This window comes from Anomaloglossus baeobatrachus, chromosome 5 (genome assembly GCF_048569485.1).
Source record: "Anomaloglossus baeobatrachus isolate aAnoBae1 chromosome 5, aAnoBae1.hap1, whole genome shotgun sequence".
Lineage (NCBI taxonomy): Eukaryota > Metazoa > Chordata > Amphibia > Anura > Aromobatidae > Anomaloglossus > Anomaloglossus baeobatrachus.
In genome coordinates this window covers 234,751,628-234,773,468 of record NC_134357.1, presented here as the reverse complement: position 1 = coordinate 234,773,468, position 21,841 = coordinate 234,751,628, and the positions used below count along the sequence as shown (strand labels likewise).

At 44.3% G+C, this 21,841-nt stretch overlaps 1 protein-coding gene across 1 annotated transcript in view; it reads right to left on the bottom strand.

Annotated features, from left to right (window-relative positions):
• The window catches only part of LOC142312712 (uncharacterized), a 167,417-nt gene that overhangs the window by 112,220 nt on the left and 33,356 nt on the right, over nt 1-21,841 (bottom strand). Inside the window, exon 7 of the mRNA XM_075351700.1 lies at nt 9,057-9,803. Within this exon, the coding sequence (XP_075207815.1) occupies nt 9,057-9,803 (747 nt within the window). The remainder of the gene's footprint in view (nt 1-9,056; nt 9,804-21,841) is intronic.

Here is a 21,841-nt window from a genome sequence, read left to right as displayed (position 1 = left end):
TAAAAATTAAAATTGCTTTCGTTCCTGTGAAGCATTTGAAGGGTTAATAAACTTGGATGTTGTTTTGAGCACTTTGACACATTGAGGGGTGCAGTTTTTAAAATGGTGTCACTTTTGGAAATTTTCTGTTACATAAGCCTCTGAAAGTCACTTCAAATGTGATGTGGTCTCTAAAAAAATAAAAAATTAAATTGGTTTTGTAAATTTTGTTGGAAAAATGAGAAATTGCTGAAAAGCTTTGAACCCTTCTAACGTCCTAACAAAAAAGTTTAAAAAATTGTGTTGATGTAAAGTAGACATGTGGGAAACATTATTTGTGGAGACACGAGAGTCAGTGGGTGCTCTCATCTGCTGGTCTGGCTGTCTTCAGAAAGACTGCACGGAAAAAGGTTCATCCCACTGAATGCTAACACTCCACCCCCATGGGCAAAACGCTACTCAGATAACGCAGGGTCAGTGAACCACACATTGGTAAGACTTCATGGGTTCACCAACAGGAAAAAACATATTGTACATTCCCAGCAAGAACACAAAATAGTTCAAGCAACAGAGTCTCACATTTCTGCTGGCCAGAGGAATGTCCAAGCACTGGCTGACGGCCAGGGAGATGAACTTTTGCCTAGTAAATGGTATTCTGGGGGAACAATATCTGTGCTGACCAGAGTGCTGAAAGATCTAGTGTCTCGAAGACCCAGGGCCTGTGGGTCACTGACATTGATGGGCTGGATGTGGCAATAGAGGTTAGCTGGTGTAGGGCATCCAACACGTCGTAGGGTGTGCACAGGGTATATCCCTCTGCTGCTGGTGTATCTCGGGCTTAGCATTCTTCATACCACAATGGCTCATCTGATTAGACATTGACCATCTGGGCTGGCAGGCAGGCTCTAGGCATAGGGCGATGGAAGTTAGGGTGTTCAACCGAGTAATCACTCCCTCTGCTGGTGTATCCTGAGGGTAGAATCCCTATCCCTCTGATCCAGATGGCTCATCTAGGCAGATGTTGACCGGCTGGGCCGGCAGACTGGCTCCAAGCATAGGGCCCCGGCTTTGGAGACTGTCTTTGTACATATGTCCAAGGCGCCCGCATGTATGAAAGTGCTGTGGATTGGGCAAGTCACAGAGTCTGTTTATAAACCTTTATCCTGGTGTACTGCTTGAGAAGCTGGTAATAAGCGAACTGGAATTCCCAAAACTGATTGCAGAACAAAAGCCCTCACTTCGCTTGAGGCTTCATGCCCAATTGCTGACAACTACTCCTGGATTCTGGTTGCTTGGGACTGGGTTGTTGATTGCAGGTATGCCTATATGCCTTCCTTGTTGTGGAGCCCTTGGATGGTGTCTTCAACACTTGTCCCCTGAGTAGTACACCACCGCTGCCACCAGTTGCAGATACATGAGGGTCAGTAGGTCCTCTCGCTCTCTGGCCTGTCTGTTTTCCGAAAGACTAGTGCTCATCCCAATGAATGTTCGCACTGCTTCCCCATGGGCAAAACACTACTCCGACAACATAGAATGAGTGAACCACACATTGGTAAGACTTTATTGATTCGCCAATAGACAAAAATATATTGTACATTCCCAGCAAGAACACAAGATGGTACAAACAATAGAGTCTCACACTTCTGCTGGCCAGAGGAATGTCCAAGCACTGGATGACGGCCAGGGAGATGAACTTGGTGAAAACCTGGCTCTGGGTTAAAGGAGTTAAAAACAGTCCTTATTCTTATAGCCCTTAGTGATCATCTCACACTGATCAGAGATCTAACAGGTGAAGAATATTATATATTATATTATATACAAACACACACAGTCAAAATTATTGGCACTCCTCGTTTAATGAAAGAAAAACCCACAAAGGTATAGAAATAACTTTAATCTGGCAAAAGTAATAATACATTAAAAATCTACGAAAATGAAAGTCAGACATTGCATCATTACTTTTTAGCCATGCTCCCACAGAATTTTTAAAAAAAATAAAACTCATGAAATCGGCCTGGACACAAATGATGGTCCCTTAACTTAATATTTTGTTGCACAACCTTTTGAGGCAATCACTGCAATGAAACGACTCCTGTCAACGAGACTTCTGCACCTCTTGACAGGTATTTTGTCCCACTCCTCAAGAGCAAACTGCTCCAGTTGTCTCGTGTTTGAAGGTTGCCTTTTACAGACAGCATGTTTCAGCTCTTTCCAAAGATGCTCAATAGGATTTAGGTCAGGGCTCATAGAAGGCCACTTCAGAATAGTCCAATGTTTTCTGTTTTCAGCCATTCTTGGGTGTTTTAAGTTGTGTGTTTTGGGTCATTATCTTGTTGCAAGACCCATGACCTCCGACTGAGACCAAGTTTTCTGCACTGGGCTGCACATTGCTCTCTAGAATCCCTTGATGGTCAGAGATTTCATTATACCCTGCAAAGATTCAAGACACCCTGTGCCAGATGCAGCAAAGCAGCCCCAGAACATAACAGCCTCCTCCATGTTTCACAGTAGTGACAGTGGTTTTTTCTTGATATGCTTCATTTTTCCGTCTGTGAACATAGAGCTAATGTGCCTTGCCAAAAAGTTCCATTTTTGTCTCATCTGTCCATAGGACATTCTCCCAGAAGCTTTGTGGCTTGTCAACATGTAATTTGGCAAATTCCAGTCTGGCTTTTTTATGATTTTTTTTTCAACAATGGTGTCCTACTTAGTCCTTCACTTTGGCTCAAACAACGATAGATGGTGCGATCTGACACTGCTGTTCCTTGAGCTTGAAATTCACCTTTAATCTCTGTATACGTTTTTCTGGGCTCTTTTGTTACCATTCGTATTATTCGTCTCTTTGATTTGTCATCAATTTTTCTCCTGAGGCCACGTCCAGGGAGGTGGGCTACAGTCCCATGGATCTTAAATTTCTGAATAATATGTGCAACTGTAGTCACAGGGACATCAAGCTGCTTGAAGATGGTCTTATAACCTTTACCTTTAACTTGCTTGTCTATAATTTTCTTTCTAATCTCCTGAGACAACTTTTTCCTTTGCTTCCTCTGGTCCATGTTGAGTGTGGTACACACCATGTCACCAAACAGCACAGTGGGTAGCTGTAGCCCTATATACAGGCCCATTGACTGATTACAAGATTGTAGACACCTGTGATGCTAATTAGTGGACACACCTTGATTTAACATGTCCCTTTTGTCACATTTTCATGGGTACAAACATTTCTGTCCAGGCCTGTTTCATGAGTTTTTTAAAAAAAAATAAATAAATCTATGGAAACATTTGAAAAGCAATGTCTAACTATCAGTTGTTCATTTTAATAGAGTTTTTATTTATTATCACTTTTGTCAGATTCAAGTTATTTCTGTGACCATTGGGGGTTTGTATTTCATTAAACGAGGGGTGCCAACAATTTTGACCACGTGTGTGTGATATATACATTTTTATATTATATATGTACAGTTTTTTCATTTTACGGGATATGGGGCTCAGTGACTGCGTCTTCAGCTGACATTTTTAATTATACCATTTTTGCGCAGATGCTATATCTTTATCGCCTGTTTTTTACGCTAAATTTGCCCCCAAAAAAACGTAATTTTGACGTTTGGAATTTTTCTTGCCGCTATGCAGTTTGCCAATCAGGTAAACTGATCGGTAAACAGGTTTACCATTCAAGTTTGAATCACCACTCCCCCACCCCATTAAAAAGAAAGGTAATAAAAAGTAAAAAAAAAATGTCTCTTCCTGTGCAGAAATTAAGCCTTCACACAGCTCAAATCAACAAAACAAAAAGCAAAAACAAAAAACATGTAATACTTATGTGGCGCCCCTGACCTGGTCAGGCACCACTGAGTACTGCACCCATGCTGGGGACAGTACAAACAGGTAATCCAGAAGGCTGACCGAGGTGTGACTACACAGGCGCATAGTGATCAGGTCTCACACATGTACCTTTGAGAGGACCCCTGGGGATCCCAGGAGGGGGCAAAGCCTTCACCTCCATTGGAATAGTGGAGGGGGTAAAGCCTCCATCTCCACTCAAGGGGTGTGGTGGAGAGCCTGGTTGCTAGGTGGCGTAGGCAAGAACAGGAGAGGAGGAGCAGTGAGCCAGTTCAGTGTGCAGTTCAGGGGGAGCAGACGTCAGGAGCAGACCCCTGGGGCTGTTGCAGTCTGACAGCGTCCGCGCAGTGGCTACCAACGGGGGAGAACGGTCACCTAGTAGTGCTACCCGAAATCCATCTTCAGCTAAAGAGAGAGCAACGGAGTGGGAAGTAAGGAGACTGCTAGGGAGTTACCAGGCCCAAACGGGTAGTAGGTCCCAGTGCAGGGATAGATCCACCTTTCCTTGCCAAACCTGCTTGAGGGGGCACTTCACACCCCCAAGAACACACTACAGAGTCCGCAGCCACGTAGCCACAGTTAGGGCCCATAGTTCACAGGAGGCAAGCAGCCGGAGTGTCCTGGTCCAGGCTACAAGCAAACGGGCCAAACGAAGGGGAGAGAGGCTTCAGCAACTTCCCTGGGTGACCCCCATAGGGACTAAAAGTCGGGGTTACCCCAAAACGCAAAGGGCTAAGGAAGGCGAGTCGGTAGTCACCCTCATCAGTCAGCCTGAAGGACACCTGGTTCCAGCCTGGTTCATCCCAGCTACGCCCGGGTTACTCACTCTGCCACCTTCCGTGAGTAAAACCCCTGAAAGACATTTAGCTTGTGTGGAGTTATTCTGCGCCTTGTGGTTCCACACACTTACACAGGGCCCTGGGGCTTGCCTCACTCTCAGGAGGCTATTACAACCGACTGCACCCACCATCAGCCCCAGGCATCCCTTAATCTGCAGTGGCGGTCCCCACTGACCGCAATTCTGAGAGTGGCGTCACGACAAATAGAAGATTTCCTACCGGCGACAGGATCCAGCTGTGTGGAGTCCCTGAAGGTAATGCACCGACACAGCGTTCTCGGGGCTTCACACTTACAGTCCTTGGAAAATGAAGACACGAAAGAACTTATTTATGCCCCACCACTAAAATAGTAAAAAGAAAATACTTGACAAGTTTGGCAGTAGTGTAATCATACTCAAGTGGAAAACCATGCTGCCAGGCCATTTTTATGAAACAATATTGTTATTTATTTTATTTTTTTGCAAGTTCACCTCATTAAAATAGTTTTTCCGTGTTCCAGTACACTATATGGTAAAATGAATGATATCATTTAAAAGTACAACTCGCACCACAAAAAACAAGCAATCACATGTCCATGTGGACAGAAAAATACCTTTTTTATGGCTCTTAGAAGGGGAGGTAAAATCAAAAACAGAGAATTGGCCATGTTAGGAAGGGGTTAAACGACACTTCTGCCAGTGCTAAGGTGCATCGGTACTCTAAACCAGGGGTCTCAAACACGCGGCCCGTGGGCCACATGCGGCCCGTCACCCGGCTTCGTGCGGCCCGAGGCCCGTGCCCCTGTTCACTATCACGGCCAATGCAGGGGCCGCAGCCACTGTCTGCACTTTGTTAGATGAGTGTTTTGCCGGCACTGCGCTCTCAGAAGCAAGGACTGTGCGCGCGCAGCGCCGGCAAAACATTCATCTGACAGAAATCGCTGCCAGTGGCTGCGGCCCCTGCGCTGGCCGCGATAGTCACTAGGGCACGGCCTGCAGACAGCGAGAAGCAGAGGTGAGGAGCCGAGGGAGCGCGGGACAGGTGAGAAGAATGGTGTTTTTTTATTTTTTGTGTATGTGAAGGACGGCACATTAACCCCTTAGCGACCTATGACGTACTGGGTACGTCATGGCTCCCTGGTACTTAAGGACCCATGACATACCCAGTACGTCATGGCGAAATCGCAGCCTCGGTGTCTGCGATCGCCGTTTGCATTGCCAAAAGCAAATACCTTAGATTCGGGGAGGAGGGAACCTCAAGGGGTGGTGTCTCCTCCCCGGACCTACGGAGGCTGTGATTGGCTGTGTGACGTTCGTCAGCCAATCACAGCCACTGTAATGTTACAGCCATTGAAAATGGCTGTAACATTGAAATACAGCCCTGATCAGTGCAGCTGTAGCACCGATCATTGGCTGGAGCTGGGTGACCTCAGTTTCACCCGCCCCCAGCTCTGATTGGAGAGACCGGCCTTGTGACCGATCTGTCCAATCACTGTGGATCTGGGGCCGGAGACCGCCCCCTCAGCTTCACTTCAGCGTCTGTGGGTGGAAGGAAGCCGAGAGCGATCGGTAAATTATAGCGCCCCCTTTCACCCGCCGCCGCCACTGCCCCCCCCCCATTACTACAGGATGAGGACATTACTATAGAATAGGGACAAGGTGGGCACATGACTATAGAATAGGGACAAGGTGGGCACATGTCTATAGAATAGGGACAAGGTGGGCGCATGACTATAGGATGGGGACAAAGTGGGCACATGTCTATAGAATAGGGACAAGGTGGGCACATGACTATAGAATAGGGACAAGGTGGGCACATGACTATAGAATAGGGACAAGGTAGGCACATGTCTATAGGATGGGGACAAGGTGGGCACATTACTATAGGATAGGGAAAAGGTGGGCACATTACTATAGGATAGGGACAAGGTGGGCACATGTCTATAGGATTGGGACAAGGTGGGCACATTACTCAAAAATGGGGACAGGGTGGGCACATGTCTATAGGATAGGGACAAGGTGGGCACATGTCTATAGGATGGGGACAAGGTGGGCACATGTCTATAGGATTGGGACAAGGTGGGCACCTTACTATAGAATAGGGACAAGGTGGGCACATGTCTATAGGATGGGGACAAGGTGGGCACATTACTAAAAGATGGGGACATTACAAGGATGGGCATAATACTATTGGATGGGGACATTACAAGGATGGGCATAATACTATTGGATGGGGACATTACAAGGATGGGCATAATACTATTGGATGGGGACATTAGAATAGGGACAAGGTGGGCACATGTCTATAGGATGGGGACAAGGTGGGCACATTACTATAGGATGGGGAACATTACTAAAAGATGTTGGCCAAAATTTCTATATAGTGATAATTGTAACACTATTAAGGTCCAGTCACACTAAGCAACTTACCAGCGATCCCAACAACGATAGGGATCGCTGGTAAGTTGCTAGGAGGTTGCTAGTGAGATGTCACACTGCGACGCTCCAGCGATCCCACCAGCAACCTGACCTGGCAGGGATCGCTGGAGCGTCGCTACACGAGTTGCTGGTGAGCTCACCAGCAACCAGTGACCAGCCCCCAGCGGTGCGTGGAAGATTCTGCGCTTGGTAACTAAGGTAAATATCGGGTAACCAACCCGATATTTACCTTGGTTACCAGCGCACGGAGCTACACGTGCAGAGAGCAGGGAGCAGCGCACACTGAGCGCTGGCTCCCTGCTCTCCTAGTTACAGCACACATCGGGTTAATTACCCGATGTGTGCTGCAGCTACATGTGCACAGAGCAGGGAGCAGCGCACACCGCTTAGCGCTGGCTCCTTGCTCTCCTAGCTACAGCACACATCGGGTTAATTAACCCGATGTGTCCTGCAGCTACATGTGCACAGAGCAGGAGCCGGCACTGACAGTGAGAGCGGCGGAGGCTGGTAACAAAGGTAAATATCGGGTAACCAAGGACAGGGCTTCTTGGTTACCCGATGTTTACTGTGGTTACCAGCCTCCACAGAAGCCGGCTCCTGCTGCCTGCACATTTAGTTGTTGCTGTCTCGCTGTCACACACAGCGATCTGTGCTTCACAGCGGGACAGCAACAACTAAAAAATGGCCCAGGACATTCAGCAACAACCAACGACCTCACAGCAGGGGCCAGGTTGTTGCTGGATGTCACACACAGCAACATCGCTAGCAACGTCACAAAAGTTGTTCGTTAGCAGCGATGTTGCTAGCGATGTTGCTAGCGATGTTGCTAAGTGTGACGGGGCCTTTAGTTACAAGAAAGCGATAAAATGTAAAAAAAAAACAAAATAAGGCATGATTTTTTTTTTACCAAATTTTTTTTTATGTTTTTTTTTTATATATTTAACCAAAGAATGTGCACATTTGTTATAATAAACAAGTGAAAAATGTTGAAAATAAGTGATCCAAAAGGTGTGTAAAAAATATATATGGTACCAATAAAAATGTCACTTTGTCCCGCAAAGAATGCGGCCCCCCCAAATTATTTTTTTCCTCTGTGCGGCCCATACACCCAGCCGAGTTTGAGACCCCTGCTCTAAACAGAAGTATAAAATATATATATATATATATTTATTAACACATATACAGTGAGATGTATACAAGACATAGAGAAATGCATCATATATATATATTTATATACATATAGAGAGAGATATGTATATCTCTATATCCATCAATCGCTCTCTCTCTGTGTCTCTCTCATATATATATATATATATATATATATATATATATATATATATATATATATATATATAAAATCTCCCTCCCCATCTCCATCTCTATCATATATATATATATATATATATATATATATATATATATATATTATATATGTCAAATGAAAGCCTCTTTTTCCCTATTGAAAAAAGAAAAAAAAAAAAAAAAGACACAAAACAACACCCGTCGCTATTAATGGGGTTGGCCACTACATACAGAACAACCCCTTTTCAATCCCTATGTTTGCTCCCTTGTAAATAATTGAACATAAACTCACCTCTGTACTGGCATTGTTCCAGTGGTGTCGGCACTGGCTATCTTCGCTCTTGGGATTTAAAAAAAAAAAAACAAATAAAAAAAACAACAACACACCACACACAACATAGCAAACTTTTGTGCCATAGGCAGGACTTAAATTAAACAAAGAAACGGGATATGTAAAGGTAGGATTTAAACTTCTTTCTGCCGGATCATATTCTAGCATTTGCTTAAAAAAAAAAAAAAAAAAAAGAAGACGAAATAGTGACAGTTTTCCACAACACTGGATATTCATTTCTACAGATAAAAAACTCCTCAAAAAAAATATTTTAAATACATGTTCCATCATTTTATTTTACAAGTTCAATCAGAAAAAAGAAAAACTCCTTTTGTCATAAATGATTACGATTTCTCTGATGGATTACTAAATTTGATTTCTTTGTAAAACACTTCCCACACAATGAACATGAAAACGGCTTTTCACCTGTGTGGATTCTAAGATGTTCGAGCAGTCTGGACTTGTTTGTAAAGCCTTTCCCACACTCTGAACAAGGATATGGCTTCTCCCCAGTGTGAATTCTCCGATGCTCCACCAAATGGGATTTATTTTTGAAACATTTTCCACATTCAGAACATGGAAATGGCTTCTCCCCAGTGTGAACTCGAAGATGTCCAAGGAGATTTGACTTCTGGGCAAAACTCTTGCCACAATGAGGACAAACAAATGGCTTCTCCCCTGTATGAACCCGCTGATGTTCCAGAAGATTTGATTTCTTGGCAAATCTTTTTCCACAATGAGAACATAGAAATGGCTTCTCTCCTGTGTGGGTCTTCAGATGATTGACAAGGTTGGATCTTTGTCCAAAACATCGACCACATTCAAGGCATATGTGATCATGTTTTCCCAGCAAAAAGTCATTATGAGAATCTAAACCTGTGTATATCGTATTGTCAATATGAGATGAACTCTGTGCAGCCACATGATCCGAACTACTGGAAAAACTTCTATGTGTAGCGGGGTCATAAGAACGATCTAGGCCATGAAGGGCTGGGTGTATATTTGGAGTAATGGGATTAGGTTTTGGGATGTTCACATCTTCAACATCTGGATATAGACCAAAATGACTTTCCAAGGAATTAAGCATGAGTCCATCTACAGGAAATAAAATGAAACACAATGTATTAGCATTACCGTGAAACCATATAAATGTAGCATATTAGAGATTGAGATATATATATATATATCTCAATCTATCTCTATCTCGAGGAAAATAAGTATTTGATACACTGCCAAATTTGCAAGTTTTCGCACCGACAAAGAATGGAGAGGTCTGTAGCTTTTATTATAGGTACACTTCAACCGTGACAGACAAAAAAAAAAAAAGAAAAATCTAATTATTTGATTTTTAAATAATTAATTTTAATTTTATTGCATGAAAAATGTATTTGATCACTTACCAATCAGCAAGAATTATGGCTCTTACAGACTTCTTTTTTTTTTCTTTAAGAATCTCTCCTACTCTGCACTCATTACCTATATTAATTGCACGTTTGAACCAGTTACATGTATAAAAGACAACTGTCCCCACACTTGCTTAATCTCCAACCTCTCCACAATGGCCAAGACCAAACAGCTGTCTTAGGACAAAAGATACAAAATTGTAGAACTGCACAAGGCTGGGATAAACAAGCAACTTGGTAAGAACCCAACAACTGTTGGCGCAATTACCAGAAAATAGAGGAAACACAAGATGACTGTCAATCTTACTCGGTCTACTGCTCCATGCAAGATCTCGCCTCGTCGGGTAAGGATGATTCTGAGAAAGGTCAGGAATCGCCAAACTACACAGGAGGACTTGGTCAATGACCTGAAGAGTATAGCAGAAAAATCCCGGCACACATCTGAATCATGAGAGACAATTGAATTGTGTTCAAACTAATATTTATTTTGATTTTTTGATTGACGTTTCAGCAATTTAGCCTTCATCAAAATGAAACTAGATATAAGAAAAAAATATATATATATATATATATATATTAGTACCATATTTTACCATATCATTATAGTATATAGGAAAAGAAACAAAAGAAAAATACCTATATGGTATATGACAGATAGTATTCTTAATATAAGGATCTTGATGGATTATCCTGTGACAGACATCAAGAAAAGGTCCATTAATTAAAGCCAGAAAAAACATATCATAATAGAAAGCACTATAAAATTAAATGTATGTGCCCAAAGATATAGGTAAAATGTTGTATTAAAATACATCAAAAAAATGGTATAAGGCAAAGATCCATGGGCAAAGGAAATATAAGAGAAAGTAGAAAGAATCAATATAAGAGGTTTTACCTGAAGAGGAGTGAAAGAGGTATAGTGGAATCCAGTGGATAAGGGTATAATGCCGCTATATGGGAAACTAGGAAGTAATTAGAATGGAAGGGAGGATAATTAGAACAACATAGCAAAAAACAGGACAATATACAATGAAAAGAAGCCCATAGAATATGCTGAAGAGCAAAGCAGTATTACCTGTGTCCAGGGTGATCAGCGGTGGAATGTGAAGAGTGAGATCGCGGTGAGGGTTTATAAAAGGAGAAGGGCGGGACAAATAAATTAATTTCCTGAAGGTGTAATGCACGGTGGAGCGCAGAATGCGCGTGCGCAGTGAGGTACGGAAGTGCGCGCAGCGCAGTGGGAGAAAAGAGGGAAACAGTGAAATTAAGACCCAAGGTTTCCATAGAGATGGCGGTGAGCGTCAGCGTGTCTCTAAGGAGAGGAGGAAAGAAAAGAAAAGGGGATAAATAAAGGAAAAATTGACTTGCCGTGATAACAGTATCATGTAAATCAATATATATAACAAATATAGAATACGGTAAAAGTGGGATTTATGCATATGGGAATATAAATAAGTGTACATCAAAAGAGCATATGGAGACAAATAAATATATTCTGAAATATCGGAGTAAATACATATCAATATATCAATGTAGAATAGGAAGAAAGACAGCACAGATAAGGCGGACCTCGAATATCCATGAAATTAATGATACTCATATTCCCTATTGAGACTGTGGGGGGACAGAGTACCAAGTGTGTGGATCCAATAGGATTCCCTGCTTTTAAGTATCCTAACCCTGTCACCACCACGTCTCAACGGGGGACGTGTTCAAGAACTTGAAAACGGAGTTGGGAGATAGTGTGTAATCACGAGCTACGTTCTCGTAGACATCAAGAAATGTCACACAAATTTCTTCAACGGGGTTATCCTCCACCTGTAGTTCGCTCTGCTCTTCACAAAAGTTTTCTTTCTACTGGTCCGGTCAAACGTACAGGACCTTTTACTACATTTGTAAATACTTTTCATCTTTTTCACTCCATCATCAAAAGTATCATATTGAGACATTGGTCAGTTTTACAACGATCTTACCCGAGTATATCTGAATTCTCAGTTCCACCTCTTTTCTCTTACAAACGTTCCCTCAATCTCCGCGATCTTTTAGTCAGGGCCGATATCGGGTCATCTATTCGTCAATCTCGTCAATCTTTTCTTTCTACACCACGACAGGGTAATTATCCTTGCTTACATTGCCCTCATTGTTCTAATATTATTAAAGGCAGTCAATTCACTTATCCACGCACTGGAAAAAATTTTCACATTAAAGATTTTTTTACTTGCGATACCTCATACGTAGTTTATCTAATCAAGTGACCGTGCGGTCTCGGTTATGTTGGGGAGACCACCCAGCATATCCGGGACCTTATTGGGAAACACAAATCCACTATTCGATGCAAATTGACCATGTTACCTATCCCCCCATCACTTCATCCAGTGTGACCACACTACCTCCCAACTCCGTTTTCAAGTTCTTGAACACGTCCCCCCGTTGAGACGTGGTGGTGACAGGGTTAGGATACTTAAAAACAGAGAATCCTATTGGATCCACACACTTGGTACCCTGTCCCCCCACGGTCTCAATAGGGAATATGAGTATCATTAATTTCATGGATATTCGAGGTCCGCCTTATCTGTGCTGTCTTTCTTCCTATACTACATTGATATATTGATATGTATTTACTCCGATATTTCAGAATATATTTATCTGTCTCCATATGATCTTTTGATGTACACTTATTTATATTCCCATATGCATAAATCCCACTTTTACCGTATTCTATATTTGTTATATATATTGCATATTGATTTACATGATACTGTTAACATGGCAAGTCAATTTTTCCTTTATTTATCCCCTTTTCTTTTCTTTCCTCCTCTCCTTAGAGACACGCTGACGCTCACCGCCATCTCCATGGAAACCTTGGGTCTTAATTTCACTGTTTCCCTCTTTTCCCCCCACTGCGCATGCGCGCACTTCTGTACCTCACTGCGCACGCGCATTCTGCGCTCCACCGTGCGTTCCACCTTCAGGAAATTAATTTAGTTGTCCCGCCCTTCTCCTTTATAAACCCTCACCACGGGGGCGTGGCCTGGCAATGGAGGAGTGAGGACGCTGACTTCCCTTGCTCTCGTGCTCGGACAGGCCCTGGACCCCGTTTAGGAGACACATACCCGGCTCTACCTCAGCCAATGCCGGCTAAGAGAAGCAGCAATAGCGGCAGGCCCAAAATAGAACATCGGATACCGGCTCCTGCGCGCATAACAAGATATTTAAGGAGCTCCACCGGACCAGGCCGAGTGTCTTCCTCACCTAAAATGGCGGCCGCAGCACTCCGGGAGACATCCGCGCCGCCCGGCAGCATGGAGGAGGGCGGCATTATCACACAGCCTCAGCTGCCCAGGGCCCTTTCGACAGCGGCGGTGGTTGGAAAGCAGAGCAGCGGCGGTAATGGGCCAGAACGCGGCGAGGAGGCGCAGCACAGGGGAATCCCCTCCACTCACATAATGGCGGCAGCTGCAGCGCCGGAGACCCACCGCCCGAGGGACCGGGAGAAAACAGAGCAGCGTACAGAGCGGGACGCCGAAGGCCAGGATGGGGGTAAGGCTCTGGGGAAGCCCCTGATAATGATGCAGCCAGCCCAACAGACTAACAGGGGGAATCAGCAGCAGGACTATAACGACATCCCCCATGGGGTACCCTATGAGCGGGAAACACTAGAGGAATACAGGGAGGCATCGCTCAGTACAGAGCAGTTAAGGCTCAGGAGCCTTGGTGATGAGCCACTTGTTACTGCTGTACACAGTACATTAGAGGCCCCTCTAATCCCTGCTCCCTGTAGTGCCCGGCCTAAACGGATGGAAAGGGGACCTCCGGTAAACGCCCTAGACACGGTGGGGGACTCCTATATAAGTGAAACCTCATCATCCCCTGAAAGAGGACGGATACCAGCTGCCCTCAGGTCTCCTCCACACAGTCCGGAAGATGGAGACATTGGAGAGAGGGGATCAGAGATATGTGTCTGGGATGATCTTAAGGCCCGTATCCGAGCTATCCCAACTAGAGAAGAAATGGAGGATTACATCAGCAGAATGGAGGCTTCATACAAAGCAGAGTCTAAGTCCATGAGAGGAGAAATGCAGCAGTTAAACGTACGCATGACAGCTTCCGAGACGTGCTCAGCCTCTATGTCTGCACAGCTTTCCCAACAGGCACAGACTCTTGCGGCACAAGCTATCCAAATAGAGAACTTGACGAACCTGTTAGACGATTTAGAGAACAGGGGCAGACGTAATAACATCAGGATACGGGGTATCCCCGAGTCCGTAGCCCCCCAGGACTTGGATGCATCATTAGGACGTCTGTTCAACTCCATTTTGGACCTACCAAGGGATTCCCACCTGGAATTGGACAGAGCACATAGATCTCTGGGCCCCAGACCATTGGACAATGCTAATCCTCGGGATGTAATATGTAGAGTCCATAAGTATAAAAAAAAAGAAGAAATCCTGGCCAAAGCTAGGCAAAGGGACTCTGTCTTGTTTAAGAATACACCGATCCAATTACTCCCGGATTTGTCTAGGCACACTCTACAGAAGCGCAGGGCCCTGAGACCTCTATTGGACGTTCTACGACAGAGAAATATTCTGTATTCTTGGGGTTTCCCCTTTAAACTACAGGTTCGACATGCTGGAGGTTCTCATGTGCTCCATTCTCTAATGGATATTCCATCCTTTTGTGCAGCCCTCGGATTACCGGTCGTTCATATCTCAGACAAGGAGTGGCCACGAGTGCACAGCCTCCCTGGAGAGTCAACCACCAACCCTCTACCGCGACGAGAAATTACTCGTAGGAAAAATCGGGGCTCACAGCGAAAGAAAGGGGTGGAAATGACACCAGCTGACTGTGAGGGGGAGTGAGATCATCCCACCCTTTCCAGTCTTGGACATGTTGTTGAATCCAGATCTTGCAGGCCGGTTTAGAGTTGATTCAGAATTTATTTCGGCTAAGTTCTGACCTGAGCCATCAGTCTCAGGAACGTAATAATAGCTAAATATTTTTGATGTCTTACTAGTTAATTACTAACAGTTATTTGAAGTTCAATGATAAGTGGGGTGAAGGTGTGTCGTCCTCAAATATTGTTCTAGTTTAAAATACTTCAGTTTAAGGGGTCTGGGGCCTGTTCGGGGGAGACGGGCCTCTTTTGAAAGACTACTCCCCACCGGGGTTCTACACGCTGCGGGCAGGTGTAGGTTATACTGACCCCAAGACCACGGCCTAATACTATTGTTGAGGGCCTATCTTCTTTTTCTTAGTCTTTTTCTTCCCTTTTCTTCTTATTTCCTCTTTTACATTCTTTTTTTCTTCCTCTTCTCTTTTTCCTTCTTTCCTCTCTTCCTTGCTCCCATCTATAACTAGTCCTATCGCTAACTCTCCTTAGTAGTTGTACTACCTCTTCTCCTCTCTTCCCTTCTGCACATCACCTCCCCCCCCCCCTTACCCCCCCCTCTTCCTCGCCCCTTTCTGACAATAATAATTTCCTGTTCCTTGGGGGACCTATAGACGGGGAGATGGAGGCCCTTAGATTATGTTCACTCAATGTAAGGGGATTCAATATCCCACAGAAGCGCTCGCAGGTCCTTTACTCCATGCACAAACAGAGGACACAAATTCTCCTGTTGCAGGAGACGCATTTCAAAACCGGCAATATACCAGCATTTAAAGATAGATTCTACCCCGTATGGTACCACAGCACTAACCCGGAGGCTAAGTCTAAGGGAGTCTCTATAGCAATACATAAACAGCTTGCGCATACGATCATTGATACATGCATAGATAGCCAAGGTAGATACGTGTTCCTCAAATTGAGGGTATTCAATATGGTGTTTAGCATTGCTAATTGGTATCTTCCAAACAATAACCAGGTCTCTATGTGCAGATCTCTCCTGAAGACACTGGCGGACTTCGCAGAGGGGACGCTGCTTATCGGAGGGGACTTTAATTTTACCCTAAATCCAGCAGTAGACTCCTCCTCTGGAAGAGGCCCAGGTCGGCGTCGCGAGATGGGTTCTTTGAGGCGGGACCTCCATGCCCTCCAGCTGATAGACATTTGGCGCATTCTGAATCCACAGGGTAAGGACTATACTTTCTTCTCCCCCCCACATAATACATACTCTAGAATTGACTTCTTTTTGGTGGGACAGCGAGCCCTTTCTTGGCAACCGATAGCTAAAATTGGAGATATATTCTGGTCAGACCATGCCCCAATTTACTTGTCCCTACAGATCCCCCCTGTCACTCAGCGCCCATGGACATGGAGGCTAAATAGCAATCTTCTCAAAGATAGCATATGCCAGAAAGAGTTGCAGGACACAATAGAGTCCTTCGTCCAGGTACATAAAGGAGATCCAACATCACCTCCGGTCCAGTGGGAAACATTGAAATGCGTCCTGAGGGGAGTGCTGATTAAGCACGGCTCCAGACTTAAAAAAGAAAGGACAGAGGAGGTGAACGGTTTATTGCAGCAGATTCACCGATTGGAGCTTCGGCATAAGCAGACGCTCGCCCCAACGGATATGGCTGACCTTATTCAAAAGCGAGCTGCGCTTAAGGACCTTCTGGACCGGAGGTATTTGTATCAGAAAGAACGTATGAAGCGATTCTTTTATGAGGCGGCAGATAAATGCGGACGTCCTCTGGCACGCATGCTACATCCCAGGGCTGCCATTTCATACATCCCATTTATCAAGACACAGAGAGATGGGAACACACACGATCCAGGGGAGATCCTTGAAGTCTTCAAATCATACTATGACAAGTTATATAACATTAAGGGTCAGTTCGCGGACCTCGCCCCAACGGAATTAGGGGAAAAAATAAGAAAATATGTAGGAGATACTGCCCTCCCCCCTCTGGATGTCTTGCTTTCTGGGGCTTTGGAGGAGGACATTTCAGAAATAGAGATAGGTGCCGCTATTCGACACACTCCCTCTGGTAAATGCCCGGGACCGGATGGATTCACCCCGGCTTTTTATAAACTGTTCGGAGCACAGTTGGCCCCAATTATGGCCAGAACGTTTAACTCCTTGGATGGAGAGGTTGGATTCGTTCCTCAGTCCCTAGAGGCACACATTAGTGTAATCCCCAAGCCCGGGAAGGACCTAGCACATGCTGCAAATTATCGACCCATATCTTTGTTGAACATTGACATTAAACTTTTCTCTAAGATACTGGCGGACAGATTGGCGCCCTTGCTGCCCCCGAGTATACATACAGACCAGGTGGGCTTTGTCAAAGGCCGTGAAGCCAGGGATAATACCATCAAGACTGGACTTCTGGTAGCGAAGGCCAAGCTTGAATCAATCCCCATGGGCTTATTGTCCATCGATGCAGAAAAGGCCTTTGACCGGGTCCACTGGGGATTCATGAGAGCAGCCCTAGATCAACTGGGATTGGGTCCCAAGTTCCTACAAAAAATCTTTGCGCTATACTCTGGTCCGACTGCCCGGGTCCGGATCAATGGTATGTTGTCCTCCTCTTTTGCCATACAGAACGGGACCAGACAGGGGTGCCCTTTGTCCCCTCTGTTATATGTAATTGTTATGGAACATTTGGCGAATGCCATTAGGAAAAATGAGGATATCCAGGGGATTAGATGTGGTTCAGTCCATCATAAAGCGGCATTGTACGCAGACGATTTATTATTATATGTCAGTCAACCCCACACCTCCCTACCATCATTGATGAAGGAACTTGAACGATTTGGCCACTTAAGTAATTTTAGGGTCAATTTTTCTAAATCGGAGGCCTTGAATATCTCGTTACCCCAATCAGAGGTTAGTCGGATCGCCTCCAATTTCCCGTTCAAGTGGAAACCTGAGGCAGTGAAGTATTTGGGGGTGTACATTCCGGCAGATTTATCTAAATTATACACGCTTAATTACCTAACCCTGCTAAACCGAACAATTAAAAATCTAACATCCTACAATGGATTGAGACTATCGTGGTTTGGTAGGATGAACGTGATTAAGATGGACATTTTACCCCGTTTTTTATACATTTACCAAACTGTCCCTATAATACCCCCAAGTGGGTTTTTTCAGAGCCTACGTTCAGCTTTGGTGCGCTTTGTGTGGGGGGGGAGGAGGCCTCGGATTGGGTTGCGCTCCTTGACTCGCCTAAAGGAAAAGGGGGGAGCTGGACTCCCTGACTTTAAAACATACTTCCAGGCCTCGGCTCTGGTCCGTGTGCTGGATTGGACTTTCCAAAACAAACATAAACAATGGGTACAGATAGAACAGACAGATATTCCAGTCCCTCTGGGCCATCTCCCCTGGATACCACTACCAGACAATTCCATGATGGGTTCGGCACCGAAATACACAAGGGACACCCTCAAAGTTTGGCACACAGTATCAGGCAAATTTGCTCCATCAAACACTCTAGGCCCCCTGTCTCCTCTCTTTTCTTGCCCTTCTTTCTGTCCTGGTTATCGGAAGAGCGCTTTTCTCGGATGGAGGGCAGTGGAGGACACCCGCGTTGGAGACATTCTCGTGGATGGTAAGCTGCCTGACTTTCAGGATATCAGATTGCGGCCCATGGGGAGAGGAGTGCAGTGGTTTGAATACGTACAGCTGCGGTCGTTTCTCGCTGCACGGGAGGCAGAGGGCCTGATCCGCAGAACTCTTACTCCACTGGAGGAACTGTTCAAAAGGGGGGACTCCCCGGATCATGCAATCTCCCTCATATATAAGGTCCTCATCGGACATAGGGGAGCTGATAAGACAAACTACCAGCTGGCTTGGGAACGGGATCTGGGGGAGACCATCTCACAGGAGGAGTGGGCGAAAAGTTTCTTATTCAGCCACAAGATGTCAATTGCATGCTCTGCCCAGGAGAAAAATTATAAAATATTAACACGATGGTATCAATATCCGTCAAAGCTTCACGCGATCTTCCCACAGGTCTCCCAAGTGTGTTGGAGGTGTAACAAGGAGAAGGGCACCATGATTCATATCTGGTGGGAGTGCCAGCTGATAAAACCCTTTTGGACTAAGGTATTTGACAACTACCGACTCATAACTGGGAGACAGGTGGTGAGTTCTCCTAAAATTGCCCTACTTTCCATTTTGCCACAGTCAATCTCTTACCACAAGAAAGACATCCTGAGATTCTGCATAACAGCCGCCCACTCGGTAATTCCAAGACATTGGAAAACGACCACAATTCCTCCAATCACAGAATGGTATTCGGAAATGACCGATATCTACAGAATGGAGGAAATGTCGGCTGACCTCTCTGGATATGGAGCTAAGTTTTATACAACCTGGCGTGAGTGGATGAGTTTCCATGACTCCACGGATTTCCATAAGCTTTTTTAAGAAACCTGAAATGGGTGGACAGGGACACCTGCTTGCGCGGAGAGATATGGAAGGAGGAACAGGGGCTACGGCTTGACCCTTGGTCACGGGTCCCCCAGGTGACCTCTTTCCCTTCCCCTCCCCCCCTCCCGCCCCCTCTTCGCCCCCTCCCTGCTTTCTCTTTTCTCTTATATGTATCTTTTATAATGCTCTTTACTCATTCATATTCATAATCTTGTTGGAGTCTTTAATCTCTCTGGAAGTGACGAACAATATAATATTTCTTAAGATATACTGTCCTAGTGACCCAGGAAGTCCAAATGTAGTCGTTTGTGGCTACATTCCTTGTATTGCATGAACTCAGCTACAGAAGGTCATGGGGATACGGGGGCACTGTTTGGAATGGACAGAGGGAGTTGTGTCTTAGGACACATAAGGACATAACTAAACAGTTCAGTACATTTTTGTGTTGGAAATTTGTAAATGTTTTCAATATATGCTCATGATGTTTATTGTAATTATGAAAAAATACTTAATAAAAAAGATTGAACATAAACCCTCACCACGATCTCACTCTTCACATTCCACCGCTGATCACCCTGGACACAGGTAATACTGCTTGCTCTTCAGCATATTCTATGGGCTTCTTTTCATTGTATATTGTCCTGTTTTTTGCTATGTTGTTCTAATTATCCTTCCTTCCATTCTAATTACTTCCTAGTTTCCCATATAGCGGCATTATACCCTTATCCACTGGATTCCACTATACCTCTTTCACTCCTCTTCAGGTAAAACCTCTTATATTGATTCTTTCTACTTTCTCTTATATTTCCTTTGCCCATGGATCTTTGCCTTATACCATTTTTTTGATGTATTTTAATACAACATTTTACCTATATCTTTGGGCACATACATTTAATTTTATAGTGCTTTCTATTATGATATGTTTTTTCTGGCTTTAATTAATGGACCTTTTCTTGATGTCTGTCACAGGATAATCCATCAAGATCCTTATATTAAGAATACTATCTGTCATATACCATATAGGTATTTTTCTTTTGTTTCTTTTCCTATATACTATAATGATATGGTAAATTATGGTACTAATATATATATATTTTTTTCTTATATCTAGTTTCATTTTGATGAAGGCTAAATTGCCGAAACGTCAATCAAAAAATGATTCAGATGTGTGCCGGGATTTTTCTGCTATACATTGTTATTTTTCCTGTGCACCTTCAGTGAGCCAGACCCTTTTTTTGGAAATGACCTGAAGAGAGCTGGGACCTCAGTCTCAAAGATTACCATTAGTAACACACTACGTTGTCATAGATTAAAATTCTACAGGGCACGCAACCTCCCCTCGTTCACGCCAGCACATGTCCAGGCCCGTTTGAAGTCTGCCAATGACCATCTGATGATGCAGAGGACAATGGGAGAAGGTCATGTGGTCAGATGAGATCAAAATAGAAATTTTTATTATCAACACCACTTGTTGTGTTTGGAGAAAGAAAGGGATGAGTACAATCCCAAGGACACCATCCCAACCGTGAAGCATGGGGGTAGAAGCATTATACTTTCGGGTTGCTTTAATGCAAAGGGGGTAGGACAACTGCACCATATTGATGGGAGGATGGATGGGTTCATGAGACTTTGTCATATAAAAAGTAAAATAATTCTGGCACAACTAGAGGACTGCATCGGTCTTGAAGCCTTGCTTTGACCTGAGGGATAACAGCAGTGCACACTAAGGGCCGTTTCACACATCCGTCATTTCATTGGATTGATGGATCCGGCACACTCTCCAGTACAGTGTATACAGTACAATGGCATCGTGTCAGCCTCCGGTCACATGCTGTCATGTGAACGGAGCTTGCCACGATGCCTTGTAAAGTATTAAAACTGTACTGGAGTGTGCCGGATCCGTCAATCTGGTGAAATGCCGGATGTGTGAAACAGCCCTAATGAGAATTGGTTAGATTCAAAATTACCAGTTGGAATCATTCTATGTAAAAATTGCTCATTCTGCAAATATCAGGTCACAGAAACTCTTTTAAAAATAGGTCTACTTTTCCATGTGCAACAATTTATTTCGTGCAAAACTAATTTTATTGTGTACATTTTATTCTGTCCTTTCAAATTTTATTACATTGGCAAAACTAAGACCTTTATTTGTTAGGTACAGGGAACAGTATAACTATTAGAACAGGCAAGGGTGTAACCGGTTAATTGACCATGTTCACAAAGTGCATCATGCTAGTCCAAATTCCTTATGTTTTGCAGGCTTAGGATACGCTCACACGAGCGTGAAAATTGGGCGAGTGCAATGAGAGAAAATCTCGCATTGCACTTGGACCTATGTTAGTGAATGAGGGAGAGCAGTTGGTCAGCTTTTCTTGCATCCAGATACTGGATGCGAGAAAAGCGGCAG